Source organism: Bemisia tabaci, chromosome 10, assembly GCF_918797505.1.
Source record: "Bemisia tabaci chromosome 10, PGI_BMITA_v3".
Taxonomy (NCBI): Eukaryota; Metazoa; Arthropoda; class Insecta; order Hemiptera; family Aleyrodidae; genus Bemisia; species Bemisia tabaci.
The window spans coordinates 6,512,321-6,534,118 of record NC_092802.1 but is presented as its reverse complement, the minus strand read 5'-3'; the positions used below and the strand labels follow the sequence as shown (position 1 = coordinate 6,534,118).

General features: G+C 35.9%; 1 protein-coding gene across 2 annotated transcripts; it reads left to right on the top strand.

Annotated features, from left to right (window-relative positions):
- The first annotated feature begins 1,447 nt into the window (after positions 1 to 1,447).
- Positions 1,448 to 20,951, top strand: Mrgn1 (Mahogunin ring finger 1). 2 transcript variants are annotated; one of them, XM_019040573.2, is made up of 10 exons: positions 1,448 to 1,719; positions 2,163 to 2,281; positions 3,382 to 3,593; positions 4,845 to 5,032; positions 6,538 to 6,692; positions 8,340 to 8,564; positions 10,901 to 11,155; positions 12,636 to 12,770; positions 13,901 to 14,107; positions 18,142 to 20,951. In XM_019040573.2, the coding sequence occupies exons 1-10, from the start codon at positions 1,632 to 1,634 to the stop codon at positions 18,340 to 18,342; spliced, it is 1,785 nt and encodes a 594-aa protein (XP_018896118.2). In that variant the 5' UTR covers positions 1,448 to 1,631; the 3' UTR covers positions 18,343 to 20,951. The 2 variants fall into 2 exon arrangements, with proteins under 2 accessions (XP_018896118.2, XP_018896117.2); XM_019040572.2 differs by having other exon boundaries at positions 6,535 to 6,692.
- Positions 20,952 to 21,798: the final 847 nt, after the last annotated feature.

The following is a 21,798-nucleotide window of genomic DNA, read 5'->3' as shown; positions in this document are numbered from 1 at the left end:
CCGGAAATCGTGTCTTATTTTTAAAGTTTGTCCTCAGTTCCGGAGTTCCGGTACAAACCGGAAACTCAGCATTCTGAGAGGAGTCTGATTCAGACCGTCAGATGATGACAAACTTCCTAAGTAACACCGACAGGGAAATAAAGATTAAAATTTTTATTCAATTAAGGAGCAGCTCCATTAAGAATATTTAACTGTCCAATCTTCAGTCGAGAGCAGAAACTGTTTTTGAACCGGCGGCGGGGGGGGGGGGGGGGGGGGGTGTTAAAAATGCCGAAGGAGTCCATCACATAATTTTTGTGTCAGGAATTTGCTGGTTACTACAGTTTCCTTTGTAATAATTCGCGAGAACCTCGATGGTGCCACTGGTTTTCTCTGAAGCGATCTCTAAAGCTCAAAAAAAGATCACCGTCACCTTCTGGCCACAGTATGCGACGTTTCAAAATTTCCGGTGCCACTTTTGTTACAGGGAAATTTCGCAGCGAAGCTGTCCGAAAATTTCACTGAATTTTCTTTGTGCGGCCGATAAAATTCAGTGAAATTTTCAAACAGATTCAACAAAAAATTTCATTGTAAAAAAATAAAATGGCGCCGGAAATTTTGAAACGTCGCATGGCGCTTGAAATATTTTGGCCGTAGGGTGACGATCTCAAATGAGGCCCTAATCAACGCCATAATATAGGAGATATCCCTCGCTACCTTGATATACAGGTGGACTCTCAGGGTATTGTGGGATAATGATATCCCCTACATTACGACCTCAACTTTGAGAGCTTTTTTTTAGCTTTGGAGTTGATTTCAGAGAAAACCAGAGTCAGCATAGTGTTTCTCGCGAAAATTTACAAAGTGCTTGGGCCGCAAATTAGCGACACATGCAAGAGCTCCATTCCAATTAAAAAATGAATAAATTTCAAATTTTGTGAAATTTATTCGAGCCTTTTGAAATTCCAAATCGTGAACTTTCACTTTCCATCACTGTGCACTTTCCGTGTCAAGGACACGACCATTTATTAAATCTTTCGAAAATTTTGAATGATTATGTACTCTATTTCGATGAAGACTGGGGATGTAATTTACTAAACTCCTACTCACGCATTTGAAATGGGGGGTACACTTGGGTTTCCATTTGCTGATAGAAAAGCTCCAAATCAGACGAGGAACAAGAAATAATTACAATAAATGGGGAATATTAATATTCCACTACAGACGTCACTGACAATTTCGTGAAGTTTTTTTACATTTGAGAAAATAATAACATCTTATAAGTTGAGGCTGAAAGCTGATTTCATCTCGTTCTCAATCTCAATTCTTGGGTTCCGCTTATTCAAAAACGCCTTCACTTTGATTGGATATGCAATTTATTGAATGGAGTACAGCTAATTGCCTAAAGCATTTTTGAAGGCGACTTTGCAGAGTGTCTAGAAATCGGAGTTTTTGATTGGCTGGCATCGTAGGTGTCAGTAAACAACAAGAAAGTCTCTAATCAGCTGTTCAGCCTAAAGCTTGTGTTCTGTTTTGACAAGAATTATTGTTTTCACTTCTAAACAATGCAAAAAATGTGTTTTATTCCGTTTTATCAGTAGGTGTGATGATATTTTATGGTGAAGAGCTTTACTAGTGTCATTTGAGGCAGAATGGGAGGACTTGCAAGTCGACAGAATGCTGGTATTGAGGAGGTGGACACTGTCTCCAATCTTGCATACAAATATCCTCCCAAATCAGGTGAATTCACTGATCATTTCAGCCTTTCATTTGCTCTATCCTTCTCAGATCATTTATTTTTCTACCTTATGTGACTGTAATTGAAAATAACAGTGTGGGTCATGATCTTGGGGATTCTGGATCCCCAAGCGTTAATATGGCAAAGGAGTAAACAACAGCAACGTTTTCACCTTCCTCGTATTCTCATCCTTTTCTTTCTTTATTATAATGACTTCCGCTGTTCGCAAGACTCTGCAATTGCTCTTTTCATGTATATTGTCAGCTGCATACTCGCAGCAGCTTTGACTACTGCTAACCTCTTACCGTCTGGTCTCTTCAAGCTCTCTTTAGCTAATTTAAGTGAATCAGCTTTTGAAATCTGAAAATCCATCCTCAAAATTGGAACCAGTTACACACCTTACCTCACATCTTCATTAATCAACTCGTTTTTACTCATTGTACAGGGAACTATTTTGGTAGCCACTTCATCATGGGAGGAGAGCGGTTTGACACACCTGAACCTGAGGCCTATCTGTTCGGTGAAAATGCTGATCTGAATTTTCTTGGCAGTAGACCCACACCAGTAAGTTTTTTGCATCATTTTTCATTTGATGCCATTGATAATTTTTCCACTAGGGCATTGATAGACGCTATTAGTGGCACAGCCCAAAAAAGCTATATATATCGATTAACTCGCATCAGTAGCATTGAAAGAGGTTACGTGAATGTTATTGTTTGGATCCAATTTGGTATAATAGAGAATCCCTATGATGTTGTCGCCACCATTAGCGTCTATAGGGAGAGAGCAATTGAACTTGAAACTCAGCCTCACCTTTTGACGTATGAATGATTTCAAAACAAGTGTGCCCCCATGTATTGTTCAGTTAAAAGAATTGTCTACATGGACATGGTATGTGAAATATGAAAGCAAAATATCGATGGTGATAATGCAGAAATATGCACCTCAGTTTGCATCGTTGCAGACTTCCGATCAGACTCAATTTTCTACATCAAACCAAATGGGCAGTATTTCTTGAAAACTCCGGTTATTTTCCTTCATCGATTTGAAGAATACTCTGTGTAGATTTCAAGCGGTGATGTCCGTTTTGTCTCATTCTAAAAAATAATACAAGAGTGAAGATTTTGAAACACTGCAACCGAGATACCCTTTTTTGCAGTTTCACTGTCAGTGTGTAACATCATGAACTGAAGCTACATGCGGAAATTGTTTAACATTTTACTTACAGAATTTAACCATGAGACAACTTGTGAAAATGCAATGTGAAATCTTTTTGTCAAAAAATGGAAAAGGGGCTTCCTAATTTATTTTTATATCTCTGTATTTTTTTTTTACAAGTCTCAAATCTTCAATTTCATGAATTTTTCATGATTTTTTTACAAGTACCTACTGTTGGTAGGAAAGCTGTAGCTCCATTCTTTTCCTCCAAAAAGTAATGAGAACTATACATAACTGAAGCTGAAGAATTATAAAGAACAAACAAGTAACACACCTTTCAAGACTAAATCAATGGCATTAGTGACAATAAACTAAATTTAATCAGCTTTCCAGAATTTGTCTGTACAGAATCATAGAGGGCCTCATTTACTATTACTCATGATTGAAAAATTAAGAATGTCTTCCAATTATAGTAAATATTAAAGTAACTTTCAATTTTGTTTCAGTTTCCTTATCCACCCCCGCAAGCTTCTGAGCCAACTAAAACTCTCAAAAGCTTAGTCAACATTCGCAAAGAATCTCTTAAATTTGTAAGGCCCCCTGATGAAAAAAATGGATCCAATGGTTATAATATTGAATTTACATTTGATTGCGATGCACGCTGTTCAATCACAATCCACTACTTCGCAACGGAGGAGTACTTGACCTCTGGAATGGCGTAAGTTCAAACTTTTTAAAAAAATCCATAAAAAACAATGATTTTGCTCGTGATATCAGAGCTGTGAGTCGAAAAAGAAGTACTGGGCCTTTGAGTATCATTATTTTAATTTTTCATTAGCTTTATTTAAGAGCTTTGTAAGTAGGAAAATTTATAATAATATTTGTATATCTTATTTCACCGAAGCCATCGATGTCTTTTGATCCATCAAGGTTTGTAACGCCTTTTGAAGTCTCTCTGTGTACCTGATTTTTTTCTAACTTTATGTCGTATGGTTATTTTTTTTTTACAAGTATCTGGAAGATAGATCTTTTTTATTTTACTATGAGACTTTTGAAATACCACTGTGGCATACTTACTTTTGCTTCTGAATTTATCAGTAAGAAAAGTAAAATTCCATTTTTAATGTATATACGAGGGTTTATAGACTTTTTTTGTGTATTGAAGGAACCTAAAAATTTTCTTGGAATCCTTGCAAGACACCTCGCAAGTCCTTGATTTCATCAACTAGAATTCTGGGAAAATCTTCAATTTTGATTTTAAAAAATTGTCATAGAACCGAAGTATAAGAACTAGGAAGACCCCAATAAAGATATATGGCAAAAACTGCGATGTCAAACCTTGACCTGTGTTTTACACTTTTGACTTGGCTCCCATGCATTGAAATGGCTTAATTTACAAACTGAAAAAAGTACTGTAAAGCCTCAAAAATCCCTCTTAAGTTCAACAAATGACCCTAGAAATTCGAAAATTCACTTCTACTCAAAATATGTGTAAAAATAGTAACAAGATGATGCTATTCTGCATTTCCTATATGACTTCCTGTTCCAAACATGTGACAATCCTGCAATGTGTCAATACTGCCAGTCGTAGAATCATTTTAAATGGTCTGAACTTAAAGATTAACAAAAAATAATGAAATTTCTACATCCAATTTCTATAGAGATATTGCATATAACATAATCCACCGTGATAGTGGAATACCATCATTTCTTCCACCATAGTTTGATCTGTGTTTTATGTCAAGGAATCGGCGCAAGTGTGTGTATCATCAGTTGATGATTCTATAAACCATTGCATTGACTGACATCATACGCCATGTTTTTTGATAAGCAATATATCCACTAATATAGGACATGTATGATTGTTTATCTATAAGCTTAAACCATCAGAAAAAAATTCTGCGACTAGCGCAAATGAATTTTTTTTAGTAAATACAGATAGTGTATTCACTTCATGCTGTATTTTCAGATATGTTCCTCGAGATCCTAATTTAAGCTCAGAGCCAATTCAGTTCAAAAGAGGTGCTGGGCAAACATACGTCAACACACAGCACGTCTTTGATCCGAGCAAATTCTCAAATGAGGAACTTCTCTACTCACCCGAAAAAGAGGTCATTCCTGTTGCGATCCATTGTATAGTTGACGAAGGTCCTGAAGGTAATTTTTTCGCCTCTTTCTACTTTTTTTATCATCTTTCAGCTTTGAAATTCTGAAGGTATCATGCATCAAAATTCTGGAAAATGGATAAAGGCAAAAAGATATTGGAAGTCCATATAATACTTTCAATTCATAGTAAGGGTCCATAAAAAAATGGTCCCTATTACATGATTGAATTTATGTTTATGGCGGGAAACAGAGGTAAGCTGAATTTAAATGCAATGGCTCTCAGCCCTGAACACGGCAGATACTATAAATAATAGTTCATTTATGAAACTGCTTTCTCTCAAAACCATGCTATTTCCATAACACTCCAGCTATCATGCTCACCTCCAGCTGCCATGTTCACCTCCGCTTTGATTCGACTTTTTGGGCAGTTTTTGCGCCTTAATAAACCCCCTGGAGGCTCAACATTTTTACATCACTAAGTATACAAGTCTTACAATTTTTACCATCTAATTCTAATTCACAAGTTTTAATATTACTTTTTACTTGTTACTCCAATTACTTCTGCCTTCCATGGTGTTTTGAGCATATCGACGGTGAAACTACCAAACCACGTATCTCGGTTTGCGACGTCGCAGACTTCCTGTCATACTTTATTTTTTAAATGAAAAACTACTTAACGTCTAGTCTTGAAAATTTCTGTGATTTTTCTTCTTTGTGCGGAGAAAATTCTGTGAAAATTTCAAGGAATGATATTGATTTGGTCGACTTCAAAAAAATAAAATGCGAGCGTAGATTTTTAAACACCGCAAACGAGATACGTGGTTTGGTAGTTTCACCGTCGATATGTTTCCCTCAGTGCTGCAGAATTTATTTTCCCTCTCATAAAACAAAAGTTCTCCTGCTAGAACCATGCTGGTTGTGAGCCGTAAGCATGTACATGGCTCCAATTATTACTGGCCTGGCAACGAAAGTGACCACATTTTGGTTGAAACGACCTGTGTGATGCTTTCAGAGCCAGTCAATTATAAATGATGATTAAGAACCGCTTTTCCATAAGCTCTGAAGGAGGATAGCGCAGGGTGTCTACGAGTCCGGAATTTCCGGAAAGTCTAGAAATATTACTGATTTTTTAAGAGCGGTCCGGAAGTACTGAAAAAGTGCAGAAATTCTGTAAAATGGTCGGGAATTACATTTTTTGTCATTTTTGTAGCATTTTGAGAGAGAAATTAAAATTTTTGAAATTTATTGAATTTCGTCAATTAGAGGTACTGAAAAAGTACCAAATTTTTCTTTTGAGGTGGTACTGAATTTCGTGGGAATGTACTGAAAAAGTACTGTGAAAGTACTAATTTTTGGTCAGCCTGTTATAGTAGACACCCTGATAGAGAGGATTATCAACAATGGTATTTGCACCATTTTCCAATCTCATTTCAGTTCTTGTAGCCTCCAAAAAATTTGGTTGCTACATTTTCTACATGATTTAAAAAAACTATTTTTGACTATTCGTACCTTGTATCATCAGGTGAAAATCATTCTATTTTTGTATGTTTCAGAAGTACGCCAATCCCATACCACTATAGCTGTTGTTGAACATCACTCAGATGGAACGTATGTTTTGAAGGCCTTGAAGCAGAAACTTTTTGTAGATGGACTGTGTTATTTGTTACAAGAAATTTATGGCATTGAGAATAAGAACAATGAGTTGGCTAAAGTAAGTAAGGAAGCCCCTCTTCAATAAAGTTTTAATCATAATATTTATTATCTCTTGGTTTCTCACACGATCCTGGATTCCAATAAAAAAAATTTAGGAGCTATCGGAGTTTGCGTTTTAAACCCTCTAGATCCTATTGAAGATCTTGTTGAAACACACAGGAGACAAGAACAAGATGAAAGTTAGAAAGGGAGCATAACCTCAACATCTTTTGAAAGTTCCATGGGGGGTGAGGATGAGAAAGTGGTATATTGACGGCGTAAGTCCGCAATCACATATCTTGTTTGCGGTGTCTGAAAATCTCCGCCGCTATGTTATTTTTTTAAAGGAGAACAAATTGACATCATGCCTTGAAGTTTATGCAGAATTTTCTAAGCATGGAAGAGAGAAATTACGGCAGTTGTAAATTGTTGAGTAGTTTTTCACTTAAAAAATAAAGTGTGCAGTAAAGCAAACCAAGTTATGTGATTGCCGACTTACATCGTCGATATACTGGTTCAGCAATGACACTACTTCATTCAAATCTCTGGACAGCAGCCCAGATTCTAAGATTCTGCCCAGAGTCTGAGGATATAACTTTATCAGTGTATTCATGATTGTTTGTTGATTTTAAGACAAAACGCTTCATTTCATGACAGAATATGTGATTTGCCTTCACTTTTCAAAGTAAGTGATGAATAATTAAAAAAAACCATCATTTTTAAAATTGCTCATTACACATTTACAATTTTACTCATTTATTCAATTACTTATTTACTCCATAACTCAAGATTTGCTTCACGCTTGCTGCAATCCGAGGATTGCAGGATCGCGCAGTTTTTTCACTCCTGCACCGTGCAGACTACAGGGTTGCAGCAGTCAGGGATAGCCGAGAAATGTAAGGGAAACTTGGAAAGTTTGGGAAAAGTTGTCAAATCACCTCATTTGCTCTCAAGGATGAGTTTGAGGTTTCAAACAACAAAGTTTGCAATTCAAAGCTTGTGTTTTTAACCATCTGGCATATCTTTAATTGTCAGGGACTTTTACCGAAATGTGTCAGGGAAATCAGGAAATTTCATTTTTCAAAGTCTGTGGCAACTTTGAAATTATGTTCAATAATCAGATTTTTTGTAGTATTTGAGCATAGAGAAAAAAAAGGAGGTGTTTGCATCTTGAGGTTTGTTTACCCTGTGACGTAGGTCGTCACAACCTGGCCAGCGAAATCCAGAATTCGAAATATGAAAAACGGACCATTATGTCCGATTTTCTTACTTAAATCAACTCATTATATAATTTCAAGCACTTTTTATAGAATGACTTTTTTCCTTAAATTACACCGTTTCCAAGAAAATCGACAGGATAAACGTCGCTGTACCGACCTACGTCATCAAATCATCAAAAAAATTCCAAGATGCCCGAAATGCAAACACCTCCTTTTTTTTCTCTATGGTATTTGAGATGGTTTGAGTAGGCATTTAATGATTAAGTATCATGTTTATGCCACCATGGCACTGTTCAGAACTTTCAAGGAGATGCCCTACATGCAAAGCATAGAGTAGGCCATAGTTTGCTCAGAAGATTATGTAGAGGGAAAGGAAAGAGAATGAATAGACATTTTGAAATTTTTATTTTGAAAATGTGCCTAATCTACTCTTTTCGAATTTTCAGATGAGCTCGCAAGACGAGCCGGAGGATGGCGGTTGTGAATGTGTCATATGCATGTGCGATGTCCGAGATACTCTCATTCTCCCTTGTCGTCATTTGTGTTTGTGCAATGCCTGCGCTGATTCTTTGCGTTATCAAGCGAATAATTGTCCAATCTGTCGTTCCCCATTCCGAGCTCTGCTCCAGATCAGAGCCCTTCAGAAGTCATCCTCACACTCATCAACAGAGGTAATTTATCTTTCATCTCAAAGAAAATGTAAGAGCATTCTTCAAAATTGGACGTATTTCTATCAAACGGAACTAAGCGCCGATTTGAGTTCCTTTTGAGGAATTTAGAATCCCGGATAGCGCGTTCTGTCAAACGGACCTAAGCGCCATGGAAAAGCTTTGCGAGTATAGGACGGAATAAGCCGGACGCCCGATTCCGCCGCCAATCCAAGCCCCCGTCTACCTTCCTCGCCCTATGGCGCTTAGGTCCGTTTGATAGAAATACGACCGATTGGGAGTGCCACTGTAAGAGAAATCAAGAAAGGTATAGAAATAGTTAGCAATGGGAAAGTACTCCTATCAAGCTAATATTTTAATTCCACAATTATTTTATATTGATTAATTCAAATAAAGAGCTCTGTCTTTCTTTATAAAACGTAGACCATGTATGGAAGTATACCATTCTCTGGATACAATGGAAGATTCTTGCTTGACTTTGGATGTGAATAGCAAACATTGACAAATGCTTTTATTAAAAAGTCTTGCTTTGAAAACTGTCAAACGTGGAAAGAATGAAAATTCTATTTCGTCAAAGAAAAGTTGTTTCTAGTGTCATATGCATTCTTTAATTTTTTTCCCAGAAAGCTCCCAACTTCAAGGTTTCAAACGTCAATGTTGTGCAATTCAAGGATTGAAAGGTTTCATATTTTTAGCTACACAGCTCTTGTCGAGAACTGAATATCTTGCTTTTAAAACATTTTTCATTCACTGAAAACATTTCGGCTGAATTCAGTTCATTCTGTTTTCTGGATATATTTTTTTTTTCTTCTTCCGAGTCAGACGGTTGTCGAAACAAGCTATTCATTTATTATCATCCTCAGAAAAAGGGACCTCAGCACCAAAAAAATTGAACTTGAACACACATGTCACTACAGCTGAGAAAAGTATCTTAAGACACTTATTCTAAAATTGTCAAACCAAACTCGAGTTATGATGGTTTCAGGGTTGTAGTCAAGAAATTGTAATTTTGAGTAACATCTATCGGTGCTGGGTCTTGACATCTAATTTTGAGTAACATCAGCTTTACAACTGCTAATGATACCGCTATTAAAAGTGATCTAGATTTCTTGCCACTTATTCTTTGGATTACCGGGAAGCGCTTTCTTCAAAATTTAAAATTTTGTTTTTTCGTCTTAACTTCAAAAAAAAAAAAAAGATTTTCCAAGAAATGTTTCTCTACAAACCTAAGTCCTCTCCCACTATAGTCAAACATGTATACCATGGGCTGAATAAGTTACCCAGAAAATGATTCAAAGTTGCACCAATTCAAAAACTGTCAGAGCGGGATTTAGGTTTTTGCCGCCCCCCCCCCCCCCCCCCCTCGATATACCGTGACAGACTGTGATCCGATATCTAAGGATTTTTTTGATGAGACAAAAGTAAGTAAAAATCGACTCTTTTACTCTCAATTTTACCTTCGACTGACTCAATAGAAAATATTTTTTCATCTATATTTTGTAGGCCTTATTAACAACACTATTTTTCATCGATAATAAGCCGGAACATAAAACGATTGTGTCACTCACTATACTTGATAGTTCAATAGAATAAAAAAAAAAAACCTAAAGTAATATTCTTTCATTTTATTGGTCTGTTCAATGTTTTCATAGGGCGGCAAAATTCAAACAAGCCAATCAGATTTAAATATTGCAAATCGGCACATCGAATGATGTCATAATTCTACGTTGAAAATGGCGGTTTTTGCAATATCTAAGGATTTTTTCGAGATATTTGAGCAAATCTGGGGATTTAGGGACTTTAAACGAAATCTAGGGATTTTTTCTGGGGCTTTTTAGCTGGGGATTTTATATGTATTGGATCAATAATATAATATCCTAATCTTGATCAATTTAATGTCTTATAGATTCATGCAATGCCGATACGCACAAAATATAAGTTTTGGAAACACATCAAGAGCGCAATCTGATTCTGCAATAGTGAGAAAGATGCGCATTTGTGCAGAAAAGTGTTGAAAACAAATATTTAAAGAGCAGGAAATCATTCTTCAAGGAACAAGGATTCGTGACACGTGAAAGGGGAACATGAAACATAAACTCCTCTTTTTCTAGGTATATTAAAAAAAAAAAAAAATATTCCAAAATTTGCCGCCCGGTGCCATGCCCCCCCCCCCCCCCCCCCCCATGAATCCGGCTCTGAAAACTGTTATCTTTTCTTCGCAGATGTAGGTTATAATCAAGCTGCCATTTTTTAAAAATTGAAGGACTTGAAAAGATTTTAAACTTATTGTGTCTAGTTTCATCTCTTATGTTCTATGATATGCTCTTATCTCTTTTTAGAATGACAACATTCCCCCTGGATATGAGGCTGTCTCATTGATAGAAGCTCTGAACGGTCCACATGCTACCCGCCCAAATCCACCACTAGATTCCATGGCTGAAACTCCCGACTCAGAAACAAACGGCCAGGCTGCTCAAATCTTGAACAGATCAAATATAGATTGCTCTACTCTAAAATCGAATAAATCCAAACTGAATTCTTCCGATGCCTCTGAAGTGAGGTCAATTACTGAACGTTCCTTCTCAAATTCTAAGGTTAGTGCTTATTTGTTTTTACATTTTTACTATGTTTTAAAATTCCTGCTGCATAATTACTTGTAATTAAGTAATTGGTAGTTGCTACGCCAATTATACACTGTAGCACCTAGATTAATCGGTGTTCTCTACATACAGAACTGTTGCAGCTTTTAACAAGTCCATTAGTCTTCAACAGACCAGAATACAATTTTCCATCCAAGTGTGAGTGGAGGAAAAATTGTTTCAGGATCAATTTTAAGAGCTGGAAAAAAGGATGATTTTAACATAAAAACATGTATTAGGTATGTTAGATAAGAAATCGGATTTTGGTGATAACTAGCGCATTTTGTGTCCAAATTAGGTTTCCTTCGACTTTTCTGATAGCTAATAACATACTAAAGAACGCTAGACTCACAGATTTTGTTTATTTTGATCAGTGTTCATTCTGTGTCATCTTGAATACGAGGAAGTCAGGTGCGTTCTACGATTTTCATCAAGCAATCACTGATAGAGCAAAGATTTATCATTAAATTTTATTTTGAACTCGGTATACCTTGTATCAAAACATTTGTTAGCTAAGTATAATGTACCAAGATCATTTTATGAGTTGTTCTCAGTGTTTTGAGTGGTTTAAACGGTTCAAAACTGGTCAGGAGTCCGTCGAAGATAAGGAGCACGGGAATCGACCAACGGCACCTGACATCTGCCACGTGGAAAAAATGGGGGCAAAAGTGCTCGAAAATGGTCGTTTCGAGCTTGCTGAACAGTGTGATACTTCTGAAGGCTCTGTATATACAATTTTGATAGAATATTTAAACATGCATCGAGTTTCAGCTAAACTTGTCCCGAGACTGTTGTCTGTTGAACAAAAATCCAACCAAGAATAAATTTTCCTTGAGTTTCTTGAACGTTCTAACTCTGATCCTACATTTTTGGATACATTGGATACATTTCCGTTGATAGAACTTGGGTGTACAGACTCTATATGGAGACAAAACTCCAACCATCCGTGTGGGTTGAAAAAGGTAGTGCAAGACCGAAAAAACAGCGACAAGTTTGGTCAAACGTAAAAATTGCAGAACACCCATGAGGTTGCCTTACTTCAAACCACGTACCAACAAAGCTATTTGAGATTTTTTAAATTTGTGAATGTAGCACTCTTAAGTATATTTTCAGCTATCAAGAAAGTCCAAGGAAACTTAATTCGGAAGCATGATGGGCTAGTTATCACCAAAATCCGGTTTCTCACCTAACAGACCTCGTAATTACCTGTACCTTTCCGATGTACCTTTTCTGAAATGTACATTGCCCAAGACAAGGAATTACTGAAAAAAAACTGGGACGAAAAGATAACTTACAGGTAATAATATCCAAACCGGTAAAATGAATAAACCATATAATCTATAAGACCTCGTAATCTTCTTCAAAGTTCAAGTAATATTTGATGATGCAGAAAAACATATTATACCTAATTTTTTTCTTCTTCGTTAATCCGCAGTTACGAATGTCAGTTCTTTTGGCAAGAGAAGAGGAAAAGTCGAGTGGAAGGAGTTCACTACCGAGAGATAAAAGTGCCATATTAAGGCACCCTAGGGATTCTGTTAGCTTTATCAATGAAAAGCAGCAAGATGAGGTAAATTATTTATAATTTGTTTGATAAAAATCATGGCTTAACTATTTCTAATCAGTTTGAATCAATTTTTTGGCTGTGTTTTAGTAGCTGTAAATTTATAAGTATTACTATTCTCAGCTTTCCCTTAATTTTTACTCTCACAACCAGCAATTTTCTCAGTGCTGAAAACTCCAAAATTGATTTATTGTAAGTTCATAGTATGCAGTGTAGTAATTTTTCTTTAGGGAAAAGACGAAAAAAAACCAAATATTTACCTATAATGGGTCAGTTGCGCTGGGCACAGAATTGTGTTTTGATGCTTGATTCTTGTAGATTAGCTAAGAATATTAAGATCTGTCCAAACCGCAACTTTCTACGTTTAATGTTAACTGAGATATGGCTCTTTGAAAAGTCGGGTTTTTTTTACTTCATCCACTGCGGCAGTGACACCCTTGGTTTCTTCCACCTTGCTTTCATCAGTCAGTGAGGCATTGGTTACTCAACATGAAACTTGGACGAAAACAAGGTGGAAGAAACGAAGGGTGTCACTACCACGGTGGATGAAGTCAAAAGCCCGACTTTTCAAAGGGCCATATGTCGCTTGATATTGAACGTAGAAAGTTGCGGTTTGGACAGATTCTAATATTTTTACCTAATCTACAAGAATCAAGCATCAAAACACTATTCTGTGACCAGCACAACTGACTCATTAGCCAATCAACTATCAATTATTGAAATTAGTAATATTCAATTATTATTTAATTTATAAAACACATTGCTACAAATTTGCCCAAAAAATGATGAACTAAACCGGAAATATGGTATCCTGTATTTTGCAGCTAAAACATGCAATCATGAGGAAATCTTTTTTGAAGTTATAATATGCCTCGTTCAGGGATAAAAATCGTTGGGTTATAATGCAATCGAATGGCCTCTTTTGGTACAAAAATGGACTAAACCAGTTGCAGCTGATTCTATGGTAATCTAGAGAGTTTACCTTCAATAATTCTAATTTATATCGACCATAAAGCAAAATACCATATACCAAAGCAAATCTCCAAAAAAAATTATCAATGTTCATTGAGGTCTTTTTCGCCCATCAACAGTAACATTTGTTTTGGTGTCCTGCAAAATTTAATTCCCTTTTTTAGACTGGTGATGAGGACAGTGAAGCAGAAAAACTCTCACCTCTACTAGACGCAGCAACAAGCACTGACAATGCACCGTCCGTTCCAAGTTTGGATTGCAGCCCCCAAGACAGTAACCACTCGCAGGAGAAGAAATCTCCTGATAAGGATGAAGAGTTCTACACACCAGACGACACATCTGTCACAGTACTCACATCGGTCCCTGAAAAAGTAAGCCGATAATTACACATCAGTAGAGTCACAGACTTACAATACAAGCTTTTGTGATAGTTCTTGCACTTTCGTTGTAAGCAAGTGCTGCACTTTGCCTGAGTTTCGTAGACATTTATTGAAGGGAAAAGCAATGGACCCCTTAAGTAGAAAGTTTACGTATAAAAGTGACGTTTAGGGCTAAAGTGTTCTCTTCAGTCAAGTATTTATGAAAAATTTGCATTTAAACCCCTCCAAACTAATAATTATTTGAGTCGAGAACTCCATAGTATATTTTTACTCCTTAAAGTTTAGGAAAAAATCATGAAGAAACTATACTGGATGCTTACTTTTTGCATGGTGCAAAGCAGTGTGAAGTGACGTTCGATAGGCTCGAATATAATTTTCATCCTTCTTAATACTTTTTATAATATTTTTACATTTTTGACTTATATTTTCTTTGTGTGAGGTTTTTTCCTCTTTAAAATATTCTTAAATCATCTCTAATTTACAACTGAGACATACTAAACTGTTCTTTTATTCCATTAAGCGGTATCTTAGATACAGGAGTTGAAAAACAAAACCTTTTAATGTGTGTTTTGCCGGTTTATTCAATGCAAAAGAATCAAGGGTCAAGATGTGTTGCTGCACTGAAAACAAGTCTTGAATCACTTTTTTTTTGTAACAAGTCAAGGTCCAAAGTTCAAGTGTCAAGAGTCTGAAACGAAACCTGACAGATCACCTTGTTCCTTTGTGCAGTCTCTAGAACAGGAAAATTTGAATTTATTATTTTTGTTAAAATACTCATTACCGAAGTTAGTATAAACAGCATTTTAGACAGGCTTTACATACAGGATTAAATCCTCTCTGTTAGTGACTTTTTTTAATTATAAAAATGCTGAAAACGAAATACTCAAATGCAATCCAATAAACTAGATCCAAATTTTATTGGAAACAAACTCAAATTTACAGACAAACAGAAATATGTTGTCACCGTAAAAATGGTTGTGAGTCAGGCTTAGCTATCAGAAGTTTTTCTTATTTGTCATTCAGCTCTTAATGCTCCTTTCTTCCTCCTTTTCTTTTGACTCAAAGAAAGAACTTTGCAAACAGACCAACCAAAACTAGGAAATATTGAGGAACAAAATGAATGATCGGAAAGGTATAAATTTCATGCTTGATTAGATTAGGAATTTTAAAAAGTGCTTTGATGGTGGTTTAATTTGAGTCCATCACCCTTGTCTATAATATGACAGTAGATTTCCGTTTTCCTTCCGTGAATCAACTAATTTTAAAAATGACTACTCCCTCAGCAAGGTTGGTAAAATTGTCAGACTATTTTATTTCCTAACTAACAGAAAAGTGCATGCTCACTTTAGTTGTTTTTCTAGTTTATTCTTCACTTCGTTTTATGTTACATATTTGACATTTTTTGTTTGTTTATCTTACACAATTTATTTTTTAAAAATGTGAAAATGAAATTATGAGAAAAAATTCAATCATAACTGTATACCCTTCAGATATACCCGTCAGGAGCAGGATATAAGCTTCTTTGACATTTATTTTAAAATCACCCTCAAACAGTTCTGTCCTAAATTCTGTGTATAGAGGATGGATTCTTGTGGAGAATATAAAAACAAGTTCAACAAAGGCTGTCCCAAAGAAACTGTCAGGTTTCCTTTATCCAGAGAAATACTTGAGTCACAGTTTAAGTAAAAGGAGTTACCTTAAACTTTTAAATAACTTTCCCTTTTTTGCAACTTGACAACCCAAAAGATGCTCAAAGTATTGGTTTTTTCCTCATATTTTATTGGATAAATTATCATAGCTACAAACTTGCACTCCGTACTATGTTCGTAGGTATCTAGATTAGGAGGTTTAATTCATATTGACGTCAAAACTCCCAAACCACGTATCTTGTGTGGGCTGTCTAGGAATTTCCTCTCCTATTTTATTTTTTTAAAGGGGAAAAAAATAGTCATTATTCCTTGAAGTTTTCTTAGAACTGGCTCTGCACAGAGATGAAAAATCATGGAAGTTTTTAGAATTGACATTGAGTAGTTTTCCAATTAACAATGAAAGAATGACAGGAAGTCTGCAACGTCGCACTCCAAGATATGTGGTGCAAAAGTTTCATGTCGATTGACCATCTTCGTAAAAGAGTTCTCGGCACCAAAATCTCGAAGTTAAGATTTTTGTATTTTTGCCAAGAGATTCGTTTTTCGAATATTTTTGTATGAAAACGTCTAAAATTTCAAACCAAACTGGAGTTTGATTGCTTGTTATTGGAAAAATATAGTTTTGAGAAAAAACCGTTCAGAGGTTCATTCTGCCATTTTAGGGGCTTAAAATTTTTAATCCAAATGCAACTTTCTATCCCCTTTGTGCTAAAAAATGAATTAAACTGCTCATAAATTAATTTTTAGCATAGTAGGAGTCTCTAATGATCTCTGTTGAAAACCAAAGGTTTATTTTTTTAATTTTTTTTCACTTAAAAATTGCTCCCCTGAAAATTTTTATGTGCACAGTCATGACAGTGGTGTAGGCCTTAACCTATAGAAAACGAGCCCTATAGCCTTTTGCGGCAGCAATATTTTTGACATTTAAGTGGCGGCATTTTTTATTTGTTTTGTATCTTCTCTTCTAAATTATTTTTGAATCGGAGCAATCGAGACAAATGTCCATCACTGTAAGAGTATGTAAATCTGTGTAAAAAGATACATTATCATACCTATCCTTCCCTGTATCCTGATTCAACTATTTTAGTTGCTTCTGTTTGCGTCTTATGCAGAAATAAGCACACCGTTATTTTCTCAAGTTGTAATCACTTATAGATGATCGATGCTTTTTCCTGTGACCTGATAGCAGAGTTGACAAATTGAAGTTCTTCCAAATGCATTTGGTATCACTTGAATATTTCTTAACTTATCGTTTGTTAGTTTCCTCTTCTATTTTAGTCTATTTTAATTCTCACGGAAGGTATCCCACGGATTATGAAGGAATCGGCTCTTATTAAATTATGGGATTTTTTATATTATGTTTTTGCAATCTTCTGATCATGATCAGATAAAAGATTAGAATTTTCTATTCGCCGACTTTGAGAGATGGGTGTTAGTTATTCAGTGAATTTTTTTAGCACTTCAACATGTATTTTTTAGTAAAATATGGCAGTATTGCTGGACCCATGATCCAAGAGACTCTCTTTTTCTTACTGGAGGGATATGGTAGTTCTCAAAATCCCTCAATTCCTCAGTTTCCCTGGAAGCTGGCAAGACTAAAGCAACAAAATGAATTGCAATCATAGAGAGGTAAAATTCCCCAGAGTAACAGTCTGCAACATCTCGTTAAATTGCTAATAAAGGACATGGTAATTGTTTAAAAAATCGAGCTACAAGCCAGAATAAACAAAATTATTTCAAATTACATGTACATAGATGTGAAATAATATATGTCTAAAACTCACAAGAAACAAAGCAATAACGTTTCGACCGCTTACAAACTGCAATCTTCCTCAGTGCATAAAGAACAACCAGTGGAAACATTTTACAAAATAAAAAATAAAAAAGCTACAAAAAAGCAAAGCATTTAAGGTAACTCGCAAATTCTTAGAACAACCGCAAGGCAAATGGAATTCCTGACTTGATTGTTTAATCAATTACCATGTCCTATACAGCCTAGCCAGCCAAAGGCTAAATAAAAATAAAAAAAAATAATAGAATGTATTGCTAATAAAGGCTTGTTCAAAAATCACACAGCATCAGTGCCAATTATCCATCAACAAGCAGTTTTTTAATGTTGAGTGATTTGCTTTTCAACCTTGATTTTTGGGAATCAAACCTGGAAAAAGTTGCAGTTTTAAAGCTCCTCAAACTTGAAAAACTGACATAGCCGGTCATACTTGGAAGGTCACGAAAAAATCATATTAAAAAATATCAAAACCTAGTCGGTGTCAAAATCCTGTATAATCCATGTGATATCCTTCCTCTCTTCATCATGGAAAGTAGATAGTATTCTGGTGGCAACACTTTTAACACTCAGCGAAACTTGTGTTGCAGAACCGGAGTCATAGTAATGGTATAAGTTGTGTAATGGTGAGCCGCGCTTGGCCCGGCGGTGTCTCTTTGCCAGGCACTCCGCTCAGCTCCTCGAGTCACAGGTCCAGCGGAGACAGCTACAGCTCTAACTGCTCTAGCAAGCTCCTCCTAACGTCAGCTGCGGAAGCTCCCACCGCTGCAACAACTAAAATAACTAACTGACGTCTACCACGAAACCGCCGCTCACGCTAATTTGCTTGCGGCGGATAAAGCTTGTATTAAGCTACTCCATGTCGAGAGATCAGAACTGTAATGATTACATCGCACTCCAGAGAGAATCATGTCAGCAACAAGTTAGCTATCTGGACAAATAGTCACAATAGAGAGAAACCATGGACAGTGAACGTTCGTGCGTATTCATAGTTTCCTTTTCGAAACTAGTTCAAACTTTGAAAAGTTCAAGGGATGTATTAAAAACTTTAACTTTCAGTGAAAACTATTTCACAAAAATATCCCGACCCATGAATGCGATAGCATCAAGGTTTCCCTTAAATTTTCGCATATGAATGAGTTTTTAATATGCTTACTCATACTTGAGTCATGAAGAATCAATTAATTGTGATTCAGGAATGTTGTGTAATTGGCTCAGCAAAACCTTCTGTATTTTTTCCGTGACCACTGTTGGCTACTGAATGGATGGACAAATAAGAAGTTTATGACCTGAGGGATTGATAGGCCCAAATTTCCATGATCATCCTTAACGCTCCGAAAGCCCCTCTTTTTCTCAGATTTGCAATGTTCAAACAGTGAGGACGCTCATTTAGTAATGGTTTTATAGGTTTATATTTCGTGCTTTGCTGTGTGGATGAAATAGAACAACTGCAACTAAACTCGAATTACGATAGAGATATTCTTCGCAAAAACGACGTTTAAGCTGTGTAGTCTTGCACAGACTGTGTAACTCGCAGCAAACCAATGAACTTGAATGGTAATAATTTTTAAGAAAAATTTGTAAAAATACAGCACATTTTTAAGGTAAAAGTTTCATTTGGACCTTTGGATTGTTATCCACGTATGAAGCATTTACTTGCTCAATCTGAGCGGAATTGCAAAACTCATATCGATGACTAAAATGCGAAACCATGATTCGCCATTTTGGTGTTTCAATATCTCTGCTCCTTTTATATTTTCAAAAGAGAAACAAGTCCAGTATATAGCTTGAAATTTCTGTGGAATATATTCTATCAATAAAGAAGAAAAATTAAGGAAGTTGTCAAGAAATTACATTGATCTTTTTTCCAAAGACCTAAGAAAGTATAACAGGAAGTCTGCAATATCGCAAGTGGTATGTGTTTTCGTATTTTGACCATTGATGTCTCGTTTCTACAAAAAATATAGCTAAATTGCAATCATTGAAGATCTTTAAAAAAATCATTCAAGCAGCTGCTTTCTGCGTAATACGGATTAGAATATTTTTGGGTGTAGTTCATCGTAGAAATGGATCGATATTCTTATTAGAAGATTTGATGAATTTAACATTTTGACTCCTCACCGGTCCTCAGCGGGAGCTACGGTAGGAAATTATTTAAAATGGTTTTGAATATTCTTTTTCTTCCTATGTTATCACATTACCCCAGTTCAGTGCCCTCATCAATAATTGTTTTGTTATCATTCTCCCAAGCTCTCCTCTGGCTTATGTTGAAAGTATTATTCCAATAAAGTTTCTTCCAAATACATTGTAGCAAATCCCAATAATCTTAGATCTTATTCAGTGAGGAAAATATCTCTTGCTCCGTTCTTGCTACATCTTGCCTTCACGAAGTTTTTTTCAGAGAATCAAACACAACTTGAAATGGAAAATTTCCACTGAGAATTGGACCACATTTTGCAAAAAGAAACTACTATTTGTGGCTTATTTTAGAAACAACACATATACTATTGGTTTCCCTGTGCAGAAAGGTGCTTTTATGGAAGAGCCAGAGATGGTGGTTCCTTACTGCAAAATGTAATCCAATAATTACCACATGCAGGTTGGTAAAATCATTTTAACTTTTTGATTTTAGATAACGTTGTATCAACGAAATTTAGATCTTCAAATCTTCACCATCAGACTTAGTTTCAGGAATTTTTAGGAATTTCTTATGTCTAGACGTTCTAAATTTTGACGATTGGTCTGCTGGTTAAGTACTGTTTTGACTGTGAAAATCTTTATCTGAAAGCAGTGTAGTACGAATGTAGCATTACAATGCCTGAGCTCCAGATCATTGTAAGTATTTCAGTTGCAACTTTTCAAAATTGCAGGGCCTTATCAAAATCTGAGGACACAATAATGTGCATGTAGCAGCAAAGAATGCACTCTCTGCCAATCAGGAGTCTCTGAAATTGCTGCTCAAGTCAGAAAATAATTTCAATTGTGAATCAGTTTCGGTAGATTTTAGAACAGAAAATTTTTATCATAACGACTCAACTTTCTACAATTCAATCCTGTAATTGTGAAAAAACAACGAGAAACTTTCAAGCCTCTCTTGATTTATTTTCCCTCTAGGAATTAAATATGCACAGAAATTTTGAAACGTTGCAACGGATTTGCGCTGAGTTGGAGCTCAGGCATCACCTATTTTAATTAGAATTAGGATCATGATGATTCTAGGAAATCTTGTTATCTCATAACTCAGTTTAAGTTTGTGTACAGACATGCTCCTATTTATTTGTAATTAAGGCTGTTAGATTGTAGGCAGTACCCATTTGACTTTGATTTTAGTCTGACTTGTAAGTATCCTTTTTTTTTTTTTGTATTCTTGTATGTACATTAAATATTTTTTATAAACGTTTCCTGGATTGTTGAAATTGTTTTCCCTTCCTCTCCTCTCAAGAATCATACTGCCAGGCCAAAGAAGAATGCTAATTGGACTGCATTGACAAATTGAGGACACCGCACCAAGAACAGCCTATAACTGGAAACAGCGTTATGAGAAAAACGCATTTAAATTTTGTTTTTGATGTACTCGCGAGACTTTTCTATGCAGGTACCCTGTTTTGGTGTTTTTGTCGACCTTACCCTTCTATTGAAGGATACCAGGTAGATTTTGCGATACATTTTGTTTACACTCTAATATATTTAATTTAAAAAGTGGTTTATAGGCCATTATTACGCCAACAGTCATTTTGGTGGCAATATGAAGTATAAAATCATTTTAATCACGCATGATTAACCAAAATGAAAGAATATCGATAGTGAGTAAAGAAAGTAACTAGCACCTTATAGGCCCGTTCATAGGTCGTTCTTGCACCCATTGATCCAGAGGTGTAACTTAACTCGAAAAAAAAGGTTTTTCGACCTCGAGCCGTTACCTATCTATATTCTATCGCTACCACACAGCATATTTCAGGGTACGTAGAATCCGAAAAGCAGATAGGCGTAATGAAGACCTAAACACCTATAGGCTGTTCTTGGTGCAGTGTCCTCAATTGTGCGGGATGAAACTAGGGGTCAAAGTGCCTGTACACTACTATTTTCTTCGGAAATAACAGTTTTTGTCATCATTGATTTACACCTCCCGCTCAGAAGAAAAACCTGAGACTCTTCGAGTCACAACGAGCATTAGATTGCAATCGGTATGCTTCACAATGGAAGAATTTTCCAGTGCATCAACTCTGTTTTGACAAGATCAAAGGTAC